The sequence below is a fragment of the Macrotis lagotis genome, chromosome X (genome assembly GCF_037893015.1).
Source record: "Macrotis lagotis isolate mMagLag1 chromosome X, bilby.v1.9.chrom.fasta, whole genome shotgun sequence".
NCBI lineage: Eukaryota > Metazoa > Chordata > Mammalia > Peramelemorphia > Peramelidae > Macrotis > Macrotis lagotis.
This window is the reverse complement of record NC_133666.1, coordinates 700,625,606-700,644,637: the sequence shown is the minus strand read 5'-3', so window position 1 is coordinate 700,644,637 and position 19,032 is coordinate 700,625,606. Positions and strand designations below refer to the sequence as shown.

The window sequence follows — 19,032 nt, the reverse complement described above, 5'->3', positions numbered from 1 at the left end:
CTCACACAGGGCAAGTGCTCACAAGGGTTGGTCAGAAGAAGGAACACTGGGACAACCTAAGGGTCTCTCTTAATTTTAGAATTGAATGTGTAGTCTGGGAGACACTGGCACAGGAATGTCCAGCCTGGTGTGCCCTTGTCAAAGAGGGTTCTGTGCTCTACAATGAATGAAGAATTTGAACAACGCAAAGGAAATGTGAAATGCATGTTTGGAGTCCCCATATCAGGTCTTCACATGGATAATTTGTGACTGATCTATGGCAGATCATTCTAGGCTTGTATTGATCTGATTGGCCATAGTCAGACATACTGTAATATGTTTCTAATGTGGTGATGTCATTTTGGTCTTCTTTGATAAGGAAGGACAAGAACCAACCAACTCTTTGACCCAGATATACCACTCATAGTTCTGTTTCCCAAGATGATTAGAGGAAAAGGAAAAGAACCTTTATGTTCAAAACATTTATAGCAGTCTTTTTGTGGTGGCAAAAAACTGAAAATTGAAGCAATGTCTGTCAGTTGAAGAATGACTAAAGAAATTGTGGTATTAGTTTTCTGTTTTTTTTAAAAAAATATTTATTTAAGGCAATGGGGTTAAGAGTTGCTTGCCGGAGTTCACATAGCTAGGCAAATACTATTAAGTGTCTGAGGCTAAATTTGAACTCAGGTCCTCTTGACTCCAGGGCTGGTGTGCTATGTACTGAACCACCTAGCTGCCCCATTATATGTTCTTCATAATATATTAATCTACTCTAACAATTGTTGAGTTCAATGACTTTAGAAAAGCATGGAAAGACCTTCACAAAATGGTGGAGTAAAGTGTGCGAATCAAGAGAACATTCTATACGGTAAGGGGCAACATGATTTTAAGAACAATTTTAAGGGTTCAAATGATCCAATTATAAATATCCATATTAATCACAAATAGCCTATGAAAGGAGATGGTGTTTTCATCCAGAGAACGAATTGACAATATATGTGTGTGTGTGTGTGTGTGTGTGTGTGTGTGTGTGTGTGTGTGTGTGTGTGTTGGGAGCCAGGGTCCCTAAGCTGTTTGACACTGTTGCAGCAAGAAGACTCAAGGGAGTCACACTGCCTGATGGAACAACATTTCCTTCATATATGTATATATATATGGATTCCATGTATACCAATATTTATAGGTCTATTATTGATTGCTAAACTTACTCACCCTAATAGTGGAATGACTATAAAAGAAGGATTTCAGAGAAATTCCTTTAATAAAACAGATTGTAAACGCTGTCTAAATTTAAGAGGACTGCCTCTCCCTGAGGCATACTAAAGGCTTCAACATTATAAAATCTCTGGAAAACCCAACACTGGGAATTCCAAGGAGACGTCAGAATATATATATATATATAAAGACTCTTAATACAGATTGTTAAGGAAGTGTATTGAAAAACATTTCTTAAACAAAAGATATTAAAAAAACTTTCCATTAAAAGAATTGTTTAATGAATAACTTTAAATGAATTAACAATCATACAATGTAGTAATAAATAAGGTAACAGACAGGTTGAGGTCATCATGGTCTTAGTAGGGATAAGAAATTAATTAACTATATGATTATTACTTAAACTTGTAATCACATGATTAAAACTTGTAACCATATGAACTATATGATTGATGATGAAAATCGTGCACTTTTGTAACCAAGGAAATGATTGTAGCTTTCTTGCTTGATGCATACATGATTCTGAGATTATAAAAATAAATAAATGAAATAAATAAAAATAAATTAAATCAATCAATCAATCAATCAATAAAAAGAAATCCAAGCAGCTGACAGTGAGTCAACCTGCTCCTGCCTTTACCCACTTGTTGACTGAACCCATTTCACCGACTCTATCTCTCCTGTCAGGTTCCGAGGACCCCGTGGAGGCTGCACCCCCGCACATATACATAAATACTTACATACATATCCATATTTATATCTAATGGAAGACATATTGAAATTTGGGGACAGGGGAAGGAATTTATATTTTAACTTTGCTGCATATCTGTAAGGGATTGCAAGTTGTATATAATGAATCTGAAATTTTAGGTGTCATCTGTTTTTCTATGTCACATTGCTATGGAAATGCTTGTTCTATTTCTTAAATTCATAAAAATGAAATAAATTTTAAGAGGTTAATTAGATGAATAGCATTTTAGAAAAATCAGAATTGCTATGTCATTTGTCAATAATAAATTTGAATAGAAACTAACTTTTCCTCAATTCTGCTAGCACTTCTAAAAACTTGTCCATGTATTGGGAATAAACCCCATGATCAAATAAAAAAAAATGAAAATTACAAATGCATCATTTTTTTTTGCAAGGCAGTAGGGTTAAGTGTCTTGCCCAAGGCCACACAGCAAACTAATTAAGAAGTGTCTGTTTCTGCATTTGAACTCAGGTCCTCCTGAGTCCAGGGCCAGTGCTCTATCCACTGAGCCACCTAGCCGCCCCCTAAATGTATCATTTTTGAATACTACTGCAATAAGACTATGTTCATGAAGGATTTTGGAATTTTAGAATAATATTAATTATAAAGTAAATAATCTATTCTCAATGGGTTAAGAAGCAAACAATAAAAATCCTTTAAAAACTCATTAAAGATAATGAGAAAGATGAGAAAAGATCTTGAAATCTGTGAGAAGCAGTTGTCCCTCCAGAGTAATATTTTTTTCATAAGTCACTTGAAATTCTCACAGATCATTTATATTTATGAGAGTAGCTAAGTCTTTCAGAGTTGATCATCATTGCAGCATTGCTGTTACTATGAAAGATGATCTATTTCTTCTTGCCTCACTTTCCATCATTTTATATAGGTCTTGCCATAGTTTTTTTTTTCTGAAGCCTCCCCACCCCCCATGTCTTTTAACACAAAAGTGTTCCATCACAATCATACAAAACAACTTGTACAGACCTTTCCTAATTGAGGACTATCCCATCATTTTCCAATTTTTTCCACCAAAAGAAAATTATTTTAATTATTTCATTTCTAAGTCCATTGCATTTTATTTTGATCTAATGGGGTACCTAGTAGTGGTATTACTGAGTTAAAGGGTATGTATGGTTTTATAACTCTTTGGACATTGTTTCTAATGGTTCTTCAGAATGGAGGGACAAGTTCAAACTTCACTAACAGTTTACTAGTATCTATTTTCCTTCATCCCATCAGCTTTTTTCATTTCTGTTCAAATATTAGGTAGTTTATAAGAGTTTTGATTTGTTCTTTTTCTAATCCAAAGGGATCAAGAGGGTTTTTTCCATAAGACCATAGATGGCTTTGTTTTCTTCTTCTGAAAACTACTATTTAACATCCTTATATCATTTTTCTATTAGGGAATGGATCTGACTTTTATGCATTTGACTCATTTCCTTAAATAGTTGAGAAATGAAACCTTTTTCACAAAACTTTGTTGTAAAATATTTTTGTATAGTTTCTTGTCTAGAATACCTTTCAGCAAAATGTAGTTTCCCTGGTTGTGCCTTTCAATTTGATCCGTTTTTAATATTGCTTTGTTTGAGATCATGATTGCAAACAATCTTTTCTTTTCACTTCACTAAAAGTTTGACAGATTTGATCCAGACATTTATTCTAACTTCATGGGAATTTTTTAAATGAGTCACTTCTAAAGAACATATTCTTGTTTCTCATCCATTCTGCTAGTTCCATGTTATGGATGAGCTCATCCCATCCAAAGTCCCAGTTATGATGACTGTTTCCTTCCTTTCTATTCTGTTCTATTTATTGTTCTCCTTTCACTTTGTTTCTCCACAAAATTCTGTTTTGCTTCTGACTACTGCCTCCTTGAACTACCCTTTCTTTGATACTCCTCTCTAACATTTGTATTATTCCCTTCCCTTTCTATTTTCCTATTTCTTTACGCTATCAAGTAGTGCTTTTTCACACATACATGCATACACACAACCATCCATACAAATATGAGAAACGATGGTGAGCTGGAAAATAGATTGAGGATAGGAAACTTGAAAATTATTGGACTTCCTGAAAAACATGATAAAAATAGCCCAAATAGTATTGTAAAGAAATTCTAAAAGAAAACTTTCCAATTATCTTAGATCCCGAGGGTAAATTAGAAATTGAAAAAAATCATCAAACACTCCCTTAAAGAGATTCCAAAATGATAAATATTAGGTATATAAGAGACAAGAGAGCTCCCCCAGGTCAGGGAGCAATTAGCAATAGCCAGACGGAGAGAGTTCAAATATCCTGGATGACAAAAGTTAGTGTCACAAATGATTTAGCTATGTCAGCTGAAAGGGGCTTGTAATATTCTGGCAGAGGTGCTAGAATTATAACCAAAATTAACTGACCTAGTAAAAATTGAGCATGGTCACTCAGGGCAAACTTAGACATTTAATAAAATAAAGAAATTTCACATATTCGGGAAGAAAAGTCCAGGACTGAGCAGAAAACTTCATATTCAAGCACAAGACCCAAGAGAAGCATAATAAGGGAAACTTGAAAAAAAACCATCATAATGGACTTGACAAGAGCAAATGATTTACATTTACATACATGAGAAGATGATAGAGTTAACAGGTAAAAACATATCATTATTAGAGCAGTTAGAAGGAGTCTACATACATGGAAAGCATGAATATGAATGTATTATTTAGTGATGATCTCAAAAAATGAAGGGGTGGAAAAATTAGGATGCACTTACAGAGTGGAGAAAGGAGGGAAAACATTTGAAAGTTTTTGCAAAAAAAAAGAGAGTGGAGGGGCAGCTAGGTGGCACAGTGGCTAGAGCACTGGCCCTGGAGTCAGGAGGACCTGAGTTCAAATCCGACCTCAGACACTTAATGATTTACCTAGCTGTGTGGCCTTGGGCAAGCCACTTAACCCCATTGCCTTGCAGAAATCTAAAAAACCAAACAAGTGGGTAAGGAAGACATTTTAGTGCAAAGGGGAAAATTGGGGGGAGGGGCAATGGTTGGACCTTACTCTTATCAGAATTGGTTCACAGACGGAAGAATTCATACATGCATACATACATACATGCATGCATAAGCATATACAAACACAGACACAAACATATACAGAAACATATTTGGTTAAAGATAAAAATCTTTATTATTCAATAGGAAGGGAATGGGATAAAAGAAAGAATAATAAGCCATTGTGGAAAAAACATGGATTAAGTATGGCAGCCATCCAAAGTTGAAAAGGGCAGAGAAAATAAAAGAAATAAGGGATAAACAGAAGAAAATGCACCACAATTATGACCATATGAATGGAAAGAACCAGGAATTCTCCCTGCCCCCCAAAAAACTAAATAAAGATGCAGAATTCAGACTGAAGAAATATGATAAGATTCCACATACAACTTCACAGAAGTGGGAGATCCATAGGAGTTACACATTCCAAAGGTTTGGGGATTTTTCCAATTTATCATTCAGCTGAGCTGATTTATCTTTGCCATCAAAAATATTATTTGTTATTTGAGATGGTTTTCTGGGAAAAATTGGGAAAAGGATGTATATTGCATAATAGAATAATATAAAAACCAGAAAATATCAATGAAATGTCCTACAACGATCTTAAATTCAACAAATCCAAAATGAAACTCATCTTCCTCTCTCCGCATACAAATACCTACTTTCTCAGTTTCCCCACAATACTTCCTAATTAATGTACAGAGTGCCACTACACTCCTAGTCACCCAGTTTCCCACTTTGGCATTATCCATGATGCCTTGCTTTTTTTTTTTTTTTTTTAGTTTTTGCAAGGCAATGGGGTTAAGTGGCTTGCCCAGGACCACACAGCTAGGTCATTATTAAGTGTCTGAGCCCAGATTTGAACTGAGGTACTGGTAACTCCAGGGCTGGTGCTCTACTCTATCCACTGGGCAACCTAGCTGTTCCAGAACCTTCTGTAGGAAACCTTATACTTGGATTATAACGCCTCCCCTCTGTTGATTATTTCAAATTTATGCTTTAACTATCTTGTTTGATCACTGTTTTGGGATTGTTATATGCCCCATAAGGCAAAATTACTTGAGATCAGAGAATATCTTTTCCCTTTTTTGTATCTCAGTCCTATACACAACAGATATTTAATGAATATTTGTTGCTCGAATCATTCCCAACTCAAATGTTTGTTGCAAGGTGCCTAGCCCACATACTCTCTCAACGGGCAGTGATGGGCTCACAGTGGAAAGCATGCAATTTTAAAGGAACATTACCTGCCAGGGATGAGGAAATGAGCTTTCTTCTGTTAATGTGAATCCTTTCAGAGCCATTTCATGGAGAGTCCATGCCACAGCATAGACACCGTTATAAATGGTGTGACTCAAGTGAGACATGGCCATGTCAAAGTAGAACAAAGGTAAAGTCTCCAAGGAATCATTGAGGAAACATTCTTCTTGCTTCAGTTTTTCAGGTTTCTCTTTACATCTGAATGCTGAGTTCCAGAATTCCTTCAGTAAAATGTCCTCAGAGTATTTAGCAGGGTTCACTGTCCTGAGAAAATCCTTAAAACCAGGAATTTCACTTATTAGGTATGAAAATGTAAGTGCCCCATGGAAATTATAACCATCGATATATTGGGGTCTCATTGAAATGTCCCAGTGAGAAGTGGTGATCCACACTTTAAAATGGGGGATAAAAGGCAATTGTGAATATCTCAAGATCATTAATGAATCTGTGTCACCATGAATGAAAATCACTCTGGTTGCTGATGCCATGATCCTGGGCATGAATTTCTCCTGTGATTCTGTGTGTCTTCTCTCACTGACAGGAATCTTCTCTGTGAAGGACACACAGACACCATTAGTTGTCATCTCCAGTGTTATGTCCTGAAGGAATTTCTCGCCTCTCAGATCATCTACGGTCACAAGACCTATCCATGTCCATTCAAAGTGCACCATTAATCTGACCATACCTTTATGTAGGGAAGACTCTCTGGGGGCCAGCTGGTAAAGAGAACGGAACTGAACTTTGTCGCTCAGTGTGGGATCAAATGGTCCAAAAGTGATCTAGATATGAAATAAATATGGGAAAATCTGAGATCTAATAAGATATTCTTGTCAAATAAGTAATCGTAGGATTGAAACAAACAAATCCAATGTATATCTGATAGTGCAAATAAGTGAGACTCTGTCTTAATTAACTAAAGACCTTGGACTAAGTGTGAGGCATCTTTGAAGTCAATGAATAAAACACAATGAAGCTAAAAAGGAAATTAATTTCAATAGCCCCCAAAAGAGTTCCTGTCTCTAGAAATCATCTGTAGTTTGTCAGGGCAGTTGAAAGGGGAAAGTATCTTAAGAAATTGTAGTGAATGACTTTTCAGCACTTCTCTGAGATTCAAAGGCAAGAATGAGTTCACAAAAAGAAGAGGGAAATAGAGAAGAGTCAAAGATTCTGTAAGTTACTCAGAGCAGAAAACTTAGGCTATGGGAAACCCCAAGAAAACATGGACTATTTTCCCTCATAATTACACGACTATTTAAAGAACCTGTAATAAATCTGTTAATTTCATTGCACAAACATTTTGAATCAGCTCAATTTTTCCTCACACATGAAGAGTCCATGAGTGAATTGGAGACAAATACAAATGCAATGTTAGGCAATTTGCTTTAAAACATTTGAATACTTATATTTTTTATTTTTGCTATTGCAGTGGGGTTAAGTGGCTTGCCCAAGGCCACACAGCTAGGTAATTATTAAGTGTCTGAGGCTGGATTTGAACTCAGGTCATCCTGACTCCAGGACCAGTGCTCTATCTATTGTGCCACCTAGCTGTCCCATTTAATTCTTTCTAATAGGGGATTCCTCATGATGGCATTTGAATTTTTTACACTGTCTGAAATAAACACCCTAAAACTCAAGAGAAAATAATCAAATGGACACTTATATAAGCTAATAGTTTCAATGTTGTAAAAAATTACATAAAAAGCATCTCTGCCTATATGTCATCTTCTCTTTTTTAGGAGAAAGTCTGTGGATTCCATAATACACTCTGTTATCAAAAGCATTTTATTTTCCCCAAACTTTTGTATTTACTCAGTTCTCTGAGTCATCTGAAAGACAATTATTGGGTGGAAGAAAAAATGCTGATTCTTTTATTTTATTTGTTTAATAACATGTCCCTCCTTAAATAGCACTAGAATATACCTGCATTTCTTGTTTTTGTTCTTTTGTTAGGATAGATTATTGGAAAAATTAACGTCATGCTTCCTCTTTGGGTGAGATCTTTATGTAAAAATAAAACGAAGCTAAAGATCATGCAAAATTGCATGTTTTGATGATACCAAGAGTATAATTAATACCAAGACAATAATTAAAATGCAAGTGAATTTGCACTGTTTCAATAGTGAACTCAGAATTAGCCAAAATGGTAGTTTTCTCATTGAAAATAGAATGTACATTTACACATTTAGAAAAAAATTATACATAAAAATCTGTGATGTATGCTAATGCAATAACTGTGATTCTTAAAATTTTAGGTTACATATGCTTGATTAGAGCTAATATGCCCAACCAGAAAATATTAAGACAGGTTTTTTAAAAGAAAGTGATGGCTAACTGGGAAAGGATTAAATTATACACAGAAGAAAAGTTCATTACCACCATACAACTGAAATGCACAGTGTCTGACACTGCCTGAATTTGAGAAATAAAATTTTTGCATCAAAAGAATGGAATTCAAGTTTCCTAGAGAAGGATAACAATATAAAGCTAAACAATTTCTCCCAGAATTTTCGTAATTGGAGGCTGGTGTATTATACTTTATACATCATTATAAGTTATCTAAAACAGTTCTCTAAAGCTGAATAAAAAGAACTCACATAGATCTTAGGTCCATTATAATTCCTTGAAGCTTAAATTAAACATGCCAATTATCTTTTTTTAGTTTTTTTGGGTTTTTTTTGCAAGGCAATGGGGTTAAGTGGCTTGCCCGAGGCCATACAGCTAGGTCATTATTAAGTGTCTGAGGCCAGATTTGAACTCAGATACTCCTGACTCCAGGGCCGGTGCTCTATCCACTGTTCAACCTAGCTGGCCACATACCAATTATTGTAAAAGGAATTTATAAATGAATTGTAGGACACTACAAGCTCACATCATCATCGTACTTTTGTCTGGTAAAAGACTGTAGATTTCTGGAAACATTCAATAATAGTAAAGATTTTCATTTTCCCAAACCTCCAAATTCACACCTCGTTCTTTTTTTTCCCCTGGCTTTTTTTTTTTTTTTGCAAGGCAAATAGGGTTAAGTGGCTTGCCCAAGGCCACACAACTAGGTTATTATTAAGTGTCTGAGGCCGGATTTGAACCCAGGTATTCCTGACTACAGGGCTGGTCCTTTCTCCACTGCGCCACTTAGGCACCCCGTCATGTCTCTTTCTGAGATATCTCAGACAACTGTTATTTGAAGGAAAAGATCTTTTGTTGTTTCTCTTTTTGTGCGAATGTCTTTATGCTGCTTCTCAAAGATATCTGAGTATTTTTCCACTTATTGTATTAGATGTCAAGGCAGGATTAATTGTCAGGGTAAATTATTATGCCTTATAGATGACGGAAATGATACTTTGACGCAAAAGGCTAAACATGACTGGATGAAGTATGCCTAGTGTGATGAGGCCAAGATTATGATTAGAATGTATGTCTGTTATTTTTAAATGCTGTTTTTGTCATGTAAATTAAGATATATATATATATATACATACCATATTCAAAAAAACTTAGAAATACCCTTAATATAGAGATGAGTAATGTAAACAAAGATTGTGATAATGATTCTTCAAACATTAGCTTATGCATTTAGAGTCAAATACTAAGCCAACTACTTAAGAAATTCATGAGTCACTACAAAACAATACCTCCAATTCCGTTTAATAATTACATCTCACTACAGCAAGCTCTTTCTATTGTATTGGGCCCATATTGTGCGTGAGAAATGAGGTTATTACCATCAGAAGACTCAATTGCACAAAATTTTTTTCTAACTTGCCATGTAACTTTAATCTCTGAATATTATAGATCCTAAACTGAATGTTTCATATGACTATACTGCATATTGACTCATGTATGTATTGTAAGTTAATATATAATTATTTGAATTGGTCTATAGATTGTTCAGGCTCCTTATAAAATGGACGTTTTGATCACTGAGGAACACTAAGCATTTGCTAGCATGAAATCATGTTTAAATACCTTCTTTTTTTAAAAAATACAATGCATTAATAAAATGTAACATATGTGATATATGCTGATTTCAACAGACATTTTATAAATGATTTCAAAACATCTTTGTGAGGGGAATGACGAAATCACAGATATTGAGGTGAATACCTTTAGGTAGTTTTGCTCTTGAATGAACAATCATATTTAATGTCTATTGATTGTTTCATAGATATGAGCATGGAACATAATATCCACAGAGTCCCATCTAAGTCCCTCATTGCCCTTTCCTTGTAAATACAGTTATTCAGGCTTCTATGAAGACAAAGAGAAAGTGAACATTCACGATCACAATGTCCTCCAAAACTAGATTTACTAGCAAAGATCATTGAAATGGATGGATTTCAAGTCTAGTAGGAAAAAAAATATCTAAAGGGAACAAATCTTTTAAAGCAGATTGGATTGGGCAGAAGGGGAGAGAAACTGCATTTTTAGTGGGTTATGTGGAACACCCCTTGAAGTTTTTACTTGACCGCAATATTCTAAATTTAAAAACCTAAAAAAGATATTTTCAGTTAATTGCTTCTGATCTCTAGAAAATTGAACTTATGAAGGTCCTTGGAGTGAGATTCTGAGAGACAGTCCGGTGTAATGAATAGAAATCTGGCCTTGGAATCAGTGAGATCTATGAAAAAAAGGATAGTTCTAAGATATAATCCCTATGCCACCCTGAGTTGACCACTTAATCTCTCAGGAATCTAGGAGTTTAAAGTGATGAAACATTGCCTGCCTGCATTGGCTGAGGTTCTCTCCACTGAGCATGCCCTATAACATTGAAATCTAAAAGTATGGCCTCACAAAATATCTCAAGTCTGCCCTACACTGTAAGTTATGGAGAATCTCTCCCACCCTGGGAATCACGAAATTCTCTGCCCTATTAACTTTTTTTATTTTTAGGTTTTTGCAAGGCAATGAGGTTAAGTGGCTTGCCCAAGGCCACACAGCAGCTAGGTCATTATTAAGTGTTTGAGGCCAGATTTGAACTCAGGTACTCCTGACTCCAGCGCCAGTGCTCTATCCACTGTGACACCTAGCCACCTGCCCCTCTGGCCTATCAACTTGAGTGTCCTTGGTCACTCAATACTCCTAGAAATTTCAACTGATGAATTATTTAGTATTAATTTGACACTTTTTTATTATGGCACAGTAGAGAAATTAAAAATTCCCTTTGAACAATCTCACCAAAACAAATACTCTATGGTGTGGGCTGATGAGACATGTCTACCACTTTTCATCATTCTGTTTTGACTGTACCCTGCTCTTTTGCTACTCCACCCATACTTCCGGTATGATAAAAGACCTAGCCTCTTTCAAACAATAGACACCTGCTGTAGATGGTTTTTTTCTCTAGAACTGATTTATTCCAGCTGACATAGCCCAGGCATCTGATACCCTTACGTCTCTATCTTGTTCCTCCAGAAATTTCCCAAAGGAAGAAACAAAGGTCAAAGGAAACCTAAGCAGAAGCCTCAGGAAATCTTGGCCACTATCTAAATATCCCTGACTCATTTTTGAATTTGCCACCAAATTTCAAGGAATGAGTATGCTTTTTATTGCATGTAAGACAACATTTTACTAGGGATTGAAGAAAGAAAAAGAATAAGAATAAAAAAGAAATGCTGGGAACATCTAAAGAGAAATTTACAGCAAAGCGTTGAAGGGGATGGGGTCAATGTCTGTCTTATCTCTGCCATGTTTTAATCTATGCCAACAAGCAGTTCCAAGCATTGAGTTTGTTATATGTTCTCATAATTTAACCTGTCCTCTGATCTCAAAGGAAAAAGACTGCAAAAAACCAAAGTTTCAAAAGTCTTGAGAAAAGACTAATCTCATTTATCTCCATATCTCCAACAGTGCCCACATTGGAAAATGCAGAGATGAAAGATGGATACAAAAGCTAGAAATAAAAATTTTTATTCAAAAATTTTCTTTTGATAATTTCCAAATTATGATTTGAATGTTTTAGTGACATTTTGATGAGTAACTATTGCAAAACCTTAAGAACTGTTTTATTAATGATGAAATTCAACAAAGTTTAGTAAAGGGTTAAGACAAGAACTCAGGGAAACAGCTGAAGAGAAATTGAAGTAAAATTCCTATGAATTTAAATAATTCCATTATTCAGAATTTAAGATGAAATCACATTTGCTAAGCCCAAAACAGTTTCAGTTAGTCCTTCTCTGAGTCTACAGTTTTTAGGGTGTCTTCTGTGTAATTGATTTTAACTTTAGTGTAGATTAAAGTAGGCTTAAATATTGTACTGAAAAATACATTTTAAAATTAAAAGGACATTTATTACAATTAAAGATTCATTTGCAACAAAATTCATCTCAAAAACCCTCAAGAATCTTAAAGAAATAATGAGAAAAAAATCTGAAAGACAGTATCTAGCAGTGCCATATCTCAAGCCCTATCATAACGTAATGATTTTCAAAACAATCTAGTTCTGACTTAGAAACAGAGTGGTGGATCGATGGAATAGATTGGGTACAAATTACATTATAGTAAATGGCCCTCACAGCCTAGTATATTAAACCCAAAGATGCAACAATTGGATCCACAACTCATTATTTTCCCCAAATCTATTGGGAAAACTGGAAAGGCAAATGGCATTAAGTGGGTTGCCCAAGGCTCCACAGCTAGGCAATTGTTAAGTGTTTGAGGTGGGATTTGAACTCAGGTCCTCCTCACTCCAAGGCCAGTGCTCTATCCAATGCACCATCTAGCCGCCACAAAAGATACTTCTAATGCAAGATACTGTTGAGCATTTGACAATAAAGCAAATTTTCTCATAGATCATAAAGGATAATAATCTGCTTTACTATGAAAAATCCTGAAGGCGGTATCAACTAATTAGGGGAGGCTCCATCACATCTCTATCAGTCTCAATAAACATCAAAGGATTTGGATAATGGTACTGCGGGAAAAGACTTGTTTAATTTTTATTTCATTCAGCCAATGTGATATTTATAATCACTTCCCTGCAATCATAGTCTCATCATCACTTTTCTGATTTAAGTATTCTTTAAAAGAAACCATAACCTGAGTGATAACAGTGGGCTCTGAAGTTGTAAAAATTGAGTTTTTAAATGATCATATATGATTATGCATTTGCTTCAGTGGGATCTAAAAATTAAATATGGGCCATTTGAATTTCTATTTCAAAATCATGAGAAAATCAGCTCCTCTTTGATGAGAAAAGATTGATGGATACACTGATTTGATAGCTTTCAGTACTGAAAAATATCACAAACTCTGCAAAAGGAGAAAACTATTAGGAGCTAAAATCCTTCATCGTCAAAGATAGAAGGCTTATGACTTTATGCACTCAAGTGACAACACTCAAATGAAAGCCGCTTTTGTTCAATAGACTATGAATTCTGGAATCATCATTGAGTTCTGGCTGATCCCCCTGGTCATTGCCAAATAAACTCCTCTTTGAAACAGGTGGGTGATCCTTTCTGGAGCATTCAAAGGCAAAGGGAACTGATGAGGATAACTGGGAAGGATAGCTTCTCCAAACATCCACTCATTAATTTGAATCTGGGTCCCTCTGCAGTGAAACACCAGGAGGAATCTCGAATTTAGCAGTTCTGCTGAGTGAGTTGTATTTAGCTTTATTTAACTCTCACTTCTAAAAACTATGAGACTGTAACCAACTCTCATTGGCCAACAAGTCTCAAAGGCATTCGAAGACCCTTGGCTTCTGGAAGCCTTTGAGAACCCAAATCTGGGGCAGTATTGCAATTAATTGGTTTTATGTAATAAAAACTCATACTAAAGAATAAAGAAAAATTCACCAAAATGAAAATGAAGTCTTGGCTGTGATTAGGATTTAAATATTTGGAGGAATTAAGCAGTAGAAGAAAGAGAAGTGGCCAATCAGAATATCAAAGGGACAGTTTCAAAGAGTGTACAATGTGCACCAAGTTCCCTGAATGAATATCAAAAGGAAGGAAGGAAGAAAGTTTAAGCAAGTAGGAATGAGAGAATGCCTTAGAGACTGTAAGGAAAGTTGGAATAATTTTGCCTTGACATGGTGCAAACAGAGAATTTGGAAGCACAGAGCTCTGGAGTTTCTGATAAAGGAGAATTGAGGAAAGGTTTTGAGCCACCTTAACAAAAAATTAAGAAAATTTTAGAGAAATGTCTCTTTGACAAGGACTCCATGTTTCTCTTCCTCAGCCAATATAAGATCACAAAGGAAATTTCTTGTGACTTTGAAGAGGTGAAGTGCAAATTTAACAAATAAATCTTAACTAATTGGTAGAGAAAATATTGTCCTTTTATTCTGGTTTAAATAGTTATGCTAAAGACCTTTGTAAAAAATTGTACCAAGGGGGTGGCTAGATGGTGCAGGGCACCAGCCCTGGAGTCAGGAGGACCTGAGTTCAAATCCAGCCTCAGACACTTAATAATTACCTAGCTGTGTGGCCTTGGGCAAGTCACTTAACCCCACTGCCTTTAAAAAATGCTCTAAATATGTTTTGATTAGAAAAAGGCAAATTAAGACATCTCTGAAGAACAATCTCAAACCTGTTATACATGAGGTAAAATAGGTGCACTAATAAACTGTTACTGGAGGCTTTAACTACTCCAATCATTCTAGAGAATAATTTAGAATTATGCCTAATGAGCTATAATAGTATATATATACTTGTTAGCCCAGAAATGCCACTACTAGGTTTGTAAAAGTGATTGAAAAATAGTAAAAGGAATTATGGGTATAAAAATATTTGTAGCTGCTCTTTTTTGTGGTGTCATACATTTAGAAATTGCAGAGCTGCTCATCAATTGGGGAATGACTAAATGAGTTGTAGTATTAAATCATGATTATACCATAAAAATCAGCAAAAAGGGTGATTTCAGGAAGCCAAGCAAAACCTAGATGATGTGGGAAAATGGGATATCATTGCAACATAACACTATTGTAAAGATTTTTTTTTCATGTAAAACAAACATTGGAAAAAACCTGACTACTCTGATAAGTACAATTATCCAGGACAATTCCAAAAGACTTATAATAATAAAATCCTGTGTATCTCCAGAGGGAGAATAGATGAATTCCAAGTGCAAATTAAAGTTCAATGTTCCCACTTTAGTTTTCTTGCTTTTGTCTGAAATATGGCTAATATGGAAATACTTGGTGTGATTTCACCTGTGCCAGTGTTGTTTTATTGCTTCCCTACTCAGTGGAAGGAGAGATGGGGTAGAGAAAAATAACTGAGAAATCAAAATGTAAAAAGAAGGTTAACAATAAATGATAAATTGAAATGATAAAATATAAAATAAAGAACGAAAATGTTTTGAGGTACCATTCATACTAAGTAAGAGAAGTGGTGGTTTCATAATTATCTGGGAAGATTTGTATGACCTAATAGCAAATGAAGTTAATAGAGCCAGGAAAATGACATAAAATACCAACGTTTCAAGATAGATGACCTTGAACGTCACAAAACTTAAGAGTTTGCAATAACCAACTATGACTGCAGAGAATGATAACAAATTTTGGGGAAAGCATTACATTGTAGACTGAGTCATGGCTGCATGTACTTCATTAACTGCACCAGGATATGCGCCTACTTCTGAGAGTTCCCTACATTATCTTCCACTGCTTTAAAATTTTCAAATTGAACAGAGTAGATCTGTCTTTAATAATAATAATAAACCAGTTTCCATGTCTCTCCCTGGCTAGAACCAAGGAGCTTTCTCTGAGTCAGGGAAGCATTTGAGACCCTGCCTAAAACAGTTTTAACTTTCCTGAGAGAGTTGAATCATGTTCTTTGCTCTATTCACTGTGGCCTGGAGGACATTCTATAATGATGGATCTCTGAAGTGAAAGCCCAATTAGGCTTTATGAATAATCACCCCTATGACTTCAGACCCTTATATTGGCATGTTTCCATTAAATAGATTGCAGGAGAGTGAAAATCTGTATTAGAAGAATGTTCCTTTTATTAGTGAGTGGTTCCCTTCCTTTCTCATCTCTGATCATTAAAAGTCACTCTCACCATTGCTCCCCAGAAGCTCCACTTTCCACCTCAATGTTCGGCATTCTTTCATTGAATATATTCTTTGGGAAAGAAGGATGATAGTAATATTCAGGGACTACTATCCCTTGAGGGTAAAACGCAGATAATGTGATGTAGTGTTAGAACATGGAATTAGACCAGTCCTGAAATGATCTGGCTTTAGTCCCGGTTCTCCCAGCAATTACATTTGAGACTTTGGCTAAGCTACTTCACCCTCTGATCCCCAGGGCCTTTCTCTGGATAATTGGGAACTAGACCTGCAAAATAGCCAAGATCCCTTCAGATGACAGGAGTCCTGTGACCCTGCTTTTGTTCTTGCTATACAGTATAGGGGAAGGCAGTGTCCAAGCCACGGGCCCAACTCTCACAAATGGAGGTTTTCAAAATTGTATCGCTGAGATCCTTGGTGTCGGACTTTCCAGGTAAGGCAGAATTTTTACAGATGCACGTGAGCACCTTCTCTGAAATGTGTAAAATCTGAGAGTTGCTTAGAAGACTTTGTCAGGGTCACACAGCCTATCTACGTGAAAGAGGACGTGTTTTTAACTTTGTCCGGACTCCACTCTCATTCATGGATCTGTGGAAGCCCCAGAAAGTGTCAGGCTCAATGTGACTCACCTGGGGATACTTGTAGAGCTCGAGCAGGGTCCCCATCTGGACAGACAGAGCTGAAGTGGCTCCCCCAATCACAGCCACAGCCTTCTGTCCCCCGCAACTGTAGTTAGGGATGAGCTGGCCCTGCCCAGACAGCCACCTCAGGGAGCTCTCCAAGGTCCTCTCATCACTGTGATAGGTGTTGTACAGGTGGAATCCCAGGGTGAGGTTGGGCAACAGGTGAGGGTCCTTATTGATCTCCTCTACAGCAAACATCAGGGTCAGAGCTTGTTGGTAATTTTTGTGTAGCCATCTAGAGCGGGGAGAGTCAGAAACCATCAACAAAGCCTGGGAAAACACTTCATTTAAGGAAAGAGGATGTTTCACCCCGGGAAGGTGCAATCTATGGTCTGGATCTCCTTTTGACTAGATTAGAAACAGCCTTCTCTGGTCCTGTATTGCTTCTCTCTTGGGATACCTAGAATGCTGACGATTAATTGCTTGAATTTCTAGCATGACTTTTTCTACCTCAGTGAATCACTCACTCACTAATTCATTCATTCAGCAATTATCTTATGGACACCCTTCATTTCCGAGTCACAGAACTTGAGCTTGTTTTTTGTTTCTTTCTTTTTTTTTTTAGGTTTTTTTTGGTAAGGTAATGGGGTTAAGTGGCTTGCCCAAGGCCATACGCCTAGGTAATTATTAAGTGTCTGAGATCGTATTTGAACCCAGGTACTGCTGACTCCAGGGCTGGTGCTTTATCCACTGAGCCACCTAGCTGCCCCCATGTTTCTTTCTTTTTGCAAGGCAATGTGGTTAAGTGACTTGCCCAAGATCACACAGCCAGCAAATATCATTTGTGTGAGAGTGGATTAGAACTCAGGTGCTCCTGACTCCAAGGCCAGTGTTCTAACCACTGCTCCACCTAGCTGGCCCAGAACTTGAGATTTTGAAAACAATTCAGAAATCATCTGCTATAACATGTCCTCACAAGGAATATCCAGAATAACATTCCCTACAAAGAATATTATCACTTTTCTTAAGTAATAAATGAAGATGGCCTGGGAAATTAAAGTAATAATAATGATAATGATAATGATAATAATAATAATAATAATAATAATAATAATAATAATAATAATGTTTTAGCCAGTACGCTCACCCATATCCAGGTAAGTACTCCCATGGTCCCATCTCCCAAAGCCTGGCTCTGCTTATCCCAGATAGAATTCTACCCCTTCTTACTCTCCTCAGACTCCATCCAGGGTGCCAGAAAACTGAAATGTGTCCCTCCTCCTTTCTCATCTTGTAACTTTGTGAGCATCTCCCTGAACCCCCCCCCCAAAACAAAACCCCTTTCTTCCTGTAGTTTTTCGATTTCGGCATCCTTTTGGTCGTGCCCAGGGCTGCTGGGCATTATGGGCTTGGTAGTTTTGTAGAGTTCTCTTCTGAGAAGCATTTGTGCCAAATCATTTAGCATCTGCACCTCCTCCTCAAGTTTCCTTAGGGAGCATCCTTTCACCCCATTGCCTCACAAAAACAATTAAAAAAGAGAATCTAGAGAGGAAGGGATAAACTGGGAAGCTGGAGCATCAAAGACACTGTCCCCCTTCTCCTGGACACCAGGACTATTAGGGTTTTATCTGGAACCTCATGACTTTCCTGGCAATAAAAGGGGGAGATAAGGGATATTGCTGTCTTTCCTGATGGCTGTTCTGGTTTCTGCCTCTGCCTTGGGACAGGGCCTGACAAGCGTGTTTCCATAAGCTATCCAAACAACCCCCATCCCCAGAATGCCTAGGGTGCAGGCAAGGGAAGCTTGATCGGCCCACAAACCTGCAAGAAAAGGCAGTGAGGAATATTGACCCTGTGAGAAAGTGAGGAATGCTGACGGGGAGGATTTACTTTACTAGCAGATGCTCATTAGGAAATTCCCTGGCCTGCAAGCAAGGGGACTTTTGAGTAAAAGTGAGGATTTCCTGAAGAGAGAAATCAGTGTGCAAGGGCACAGAAACATGCCTGAGGGACAGGAAGACCTCCCAAGATGTCCCCACAGAATCTGCTAGCAGCTGTCAATTAGGTGTCTTAGGGTTAAGATCCGGAGGGTCCCCTCTGCCCTAGGATGTCTCCTCACCTTTGCCTTTTATAATAGGGACTGAGAACAGCTCAAAACTGAAAAAGA

General features: G+C 36.8%; 1 protein-coding gene across 1 annotated transcript in view; it reads right to left on the bottom strand.

Annotated features, from left to right (window-relative positions):
* LOC141497114 (vomeronasal type-2 receptor 26-like) overlaps positions 1-17,138 on the bottom strand; it is a 33,311-nt gene extending 16,173 nt beyond the window's left edge. Inside the window, exons 1-2 of the mRNA XM_074199718.1 lie at positions 16,872-17,138; positions 6,219-7,010 (exon numbers count right to left, since the gene is read on the bottom strand). Of these exons, the coding sequence (XP_074055819.1) occupies positions 6,219-7,010; positions 16,872-17,123 (1,044 nt within the window). The 5' untranslated portion in view covers positions 17,124-17,138. The remainder of the gene's footprint in view (positions 1-6,218; positions 7,011-16,871) is intronic.
* Between the last annotated feature and the right edge of the window lie 1,894 nt (positions 17,139-19,032).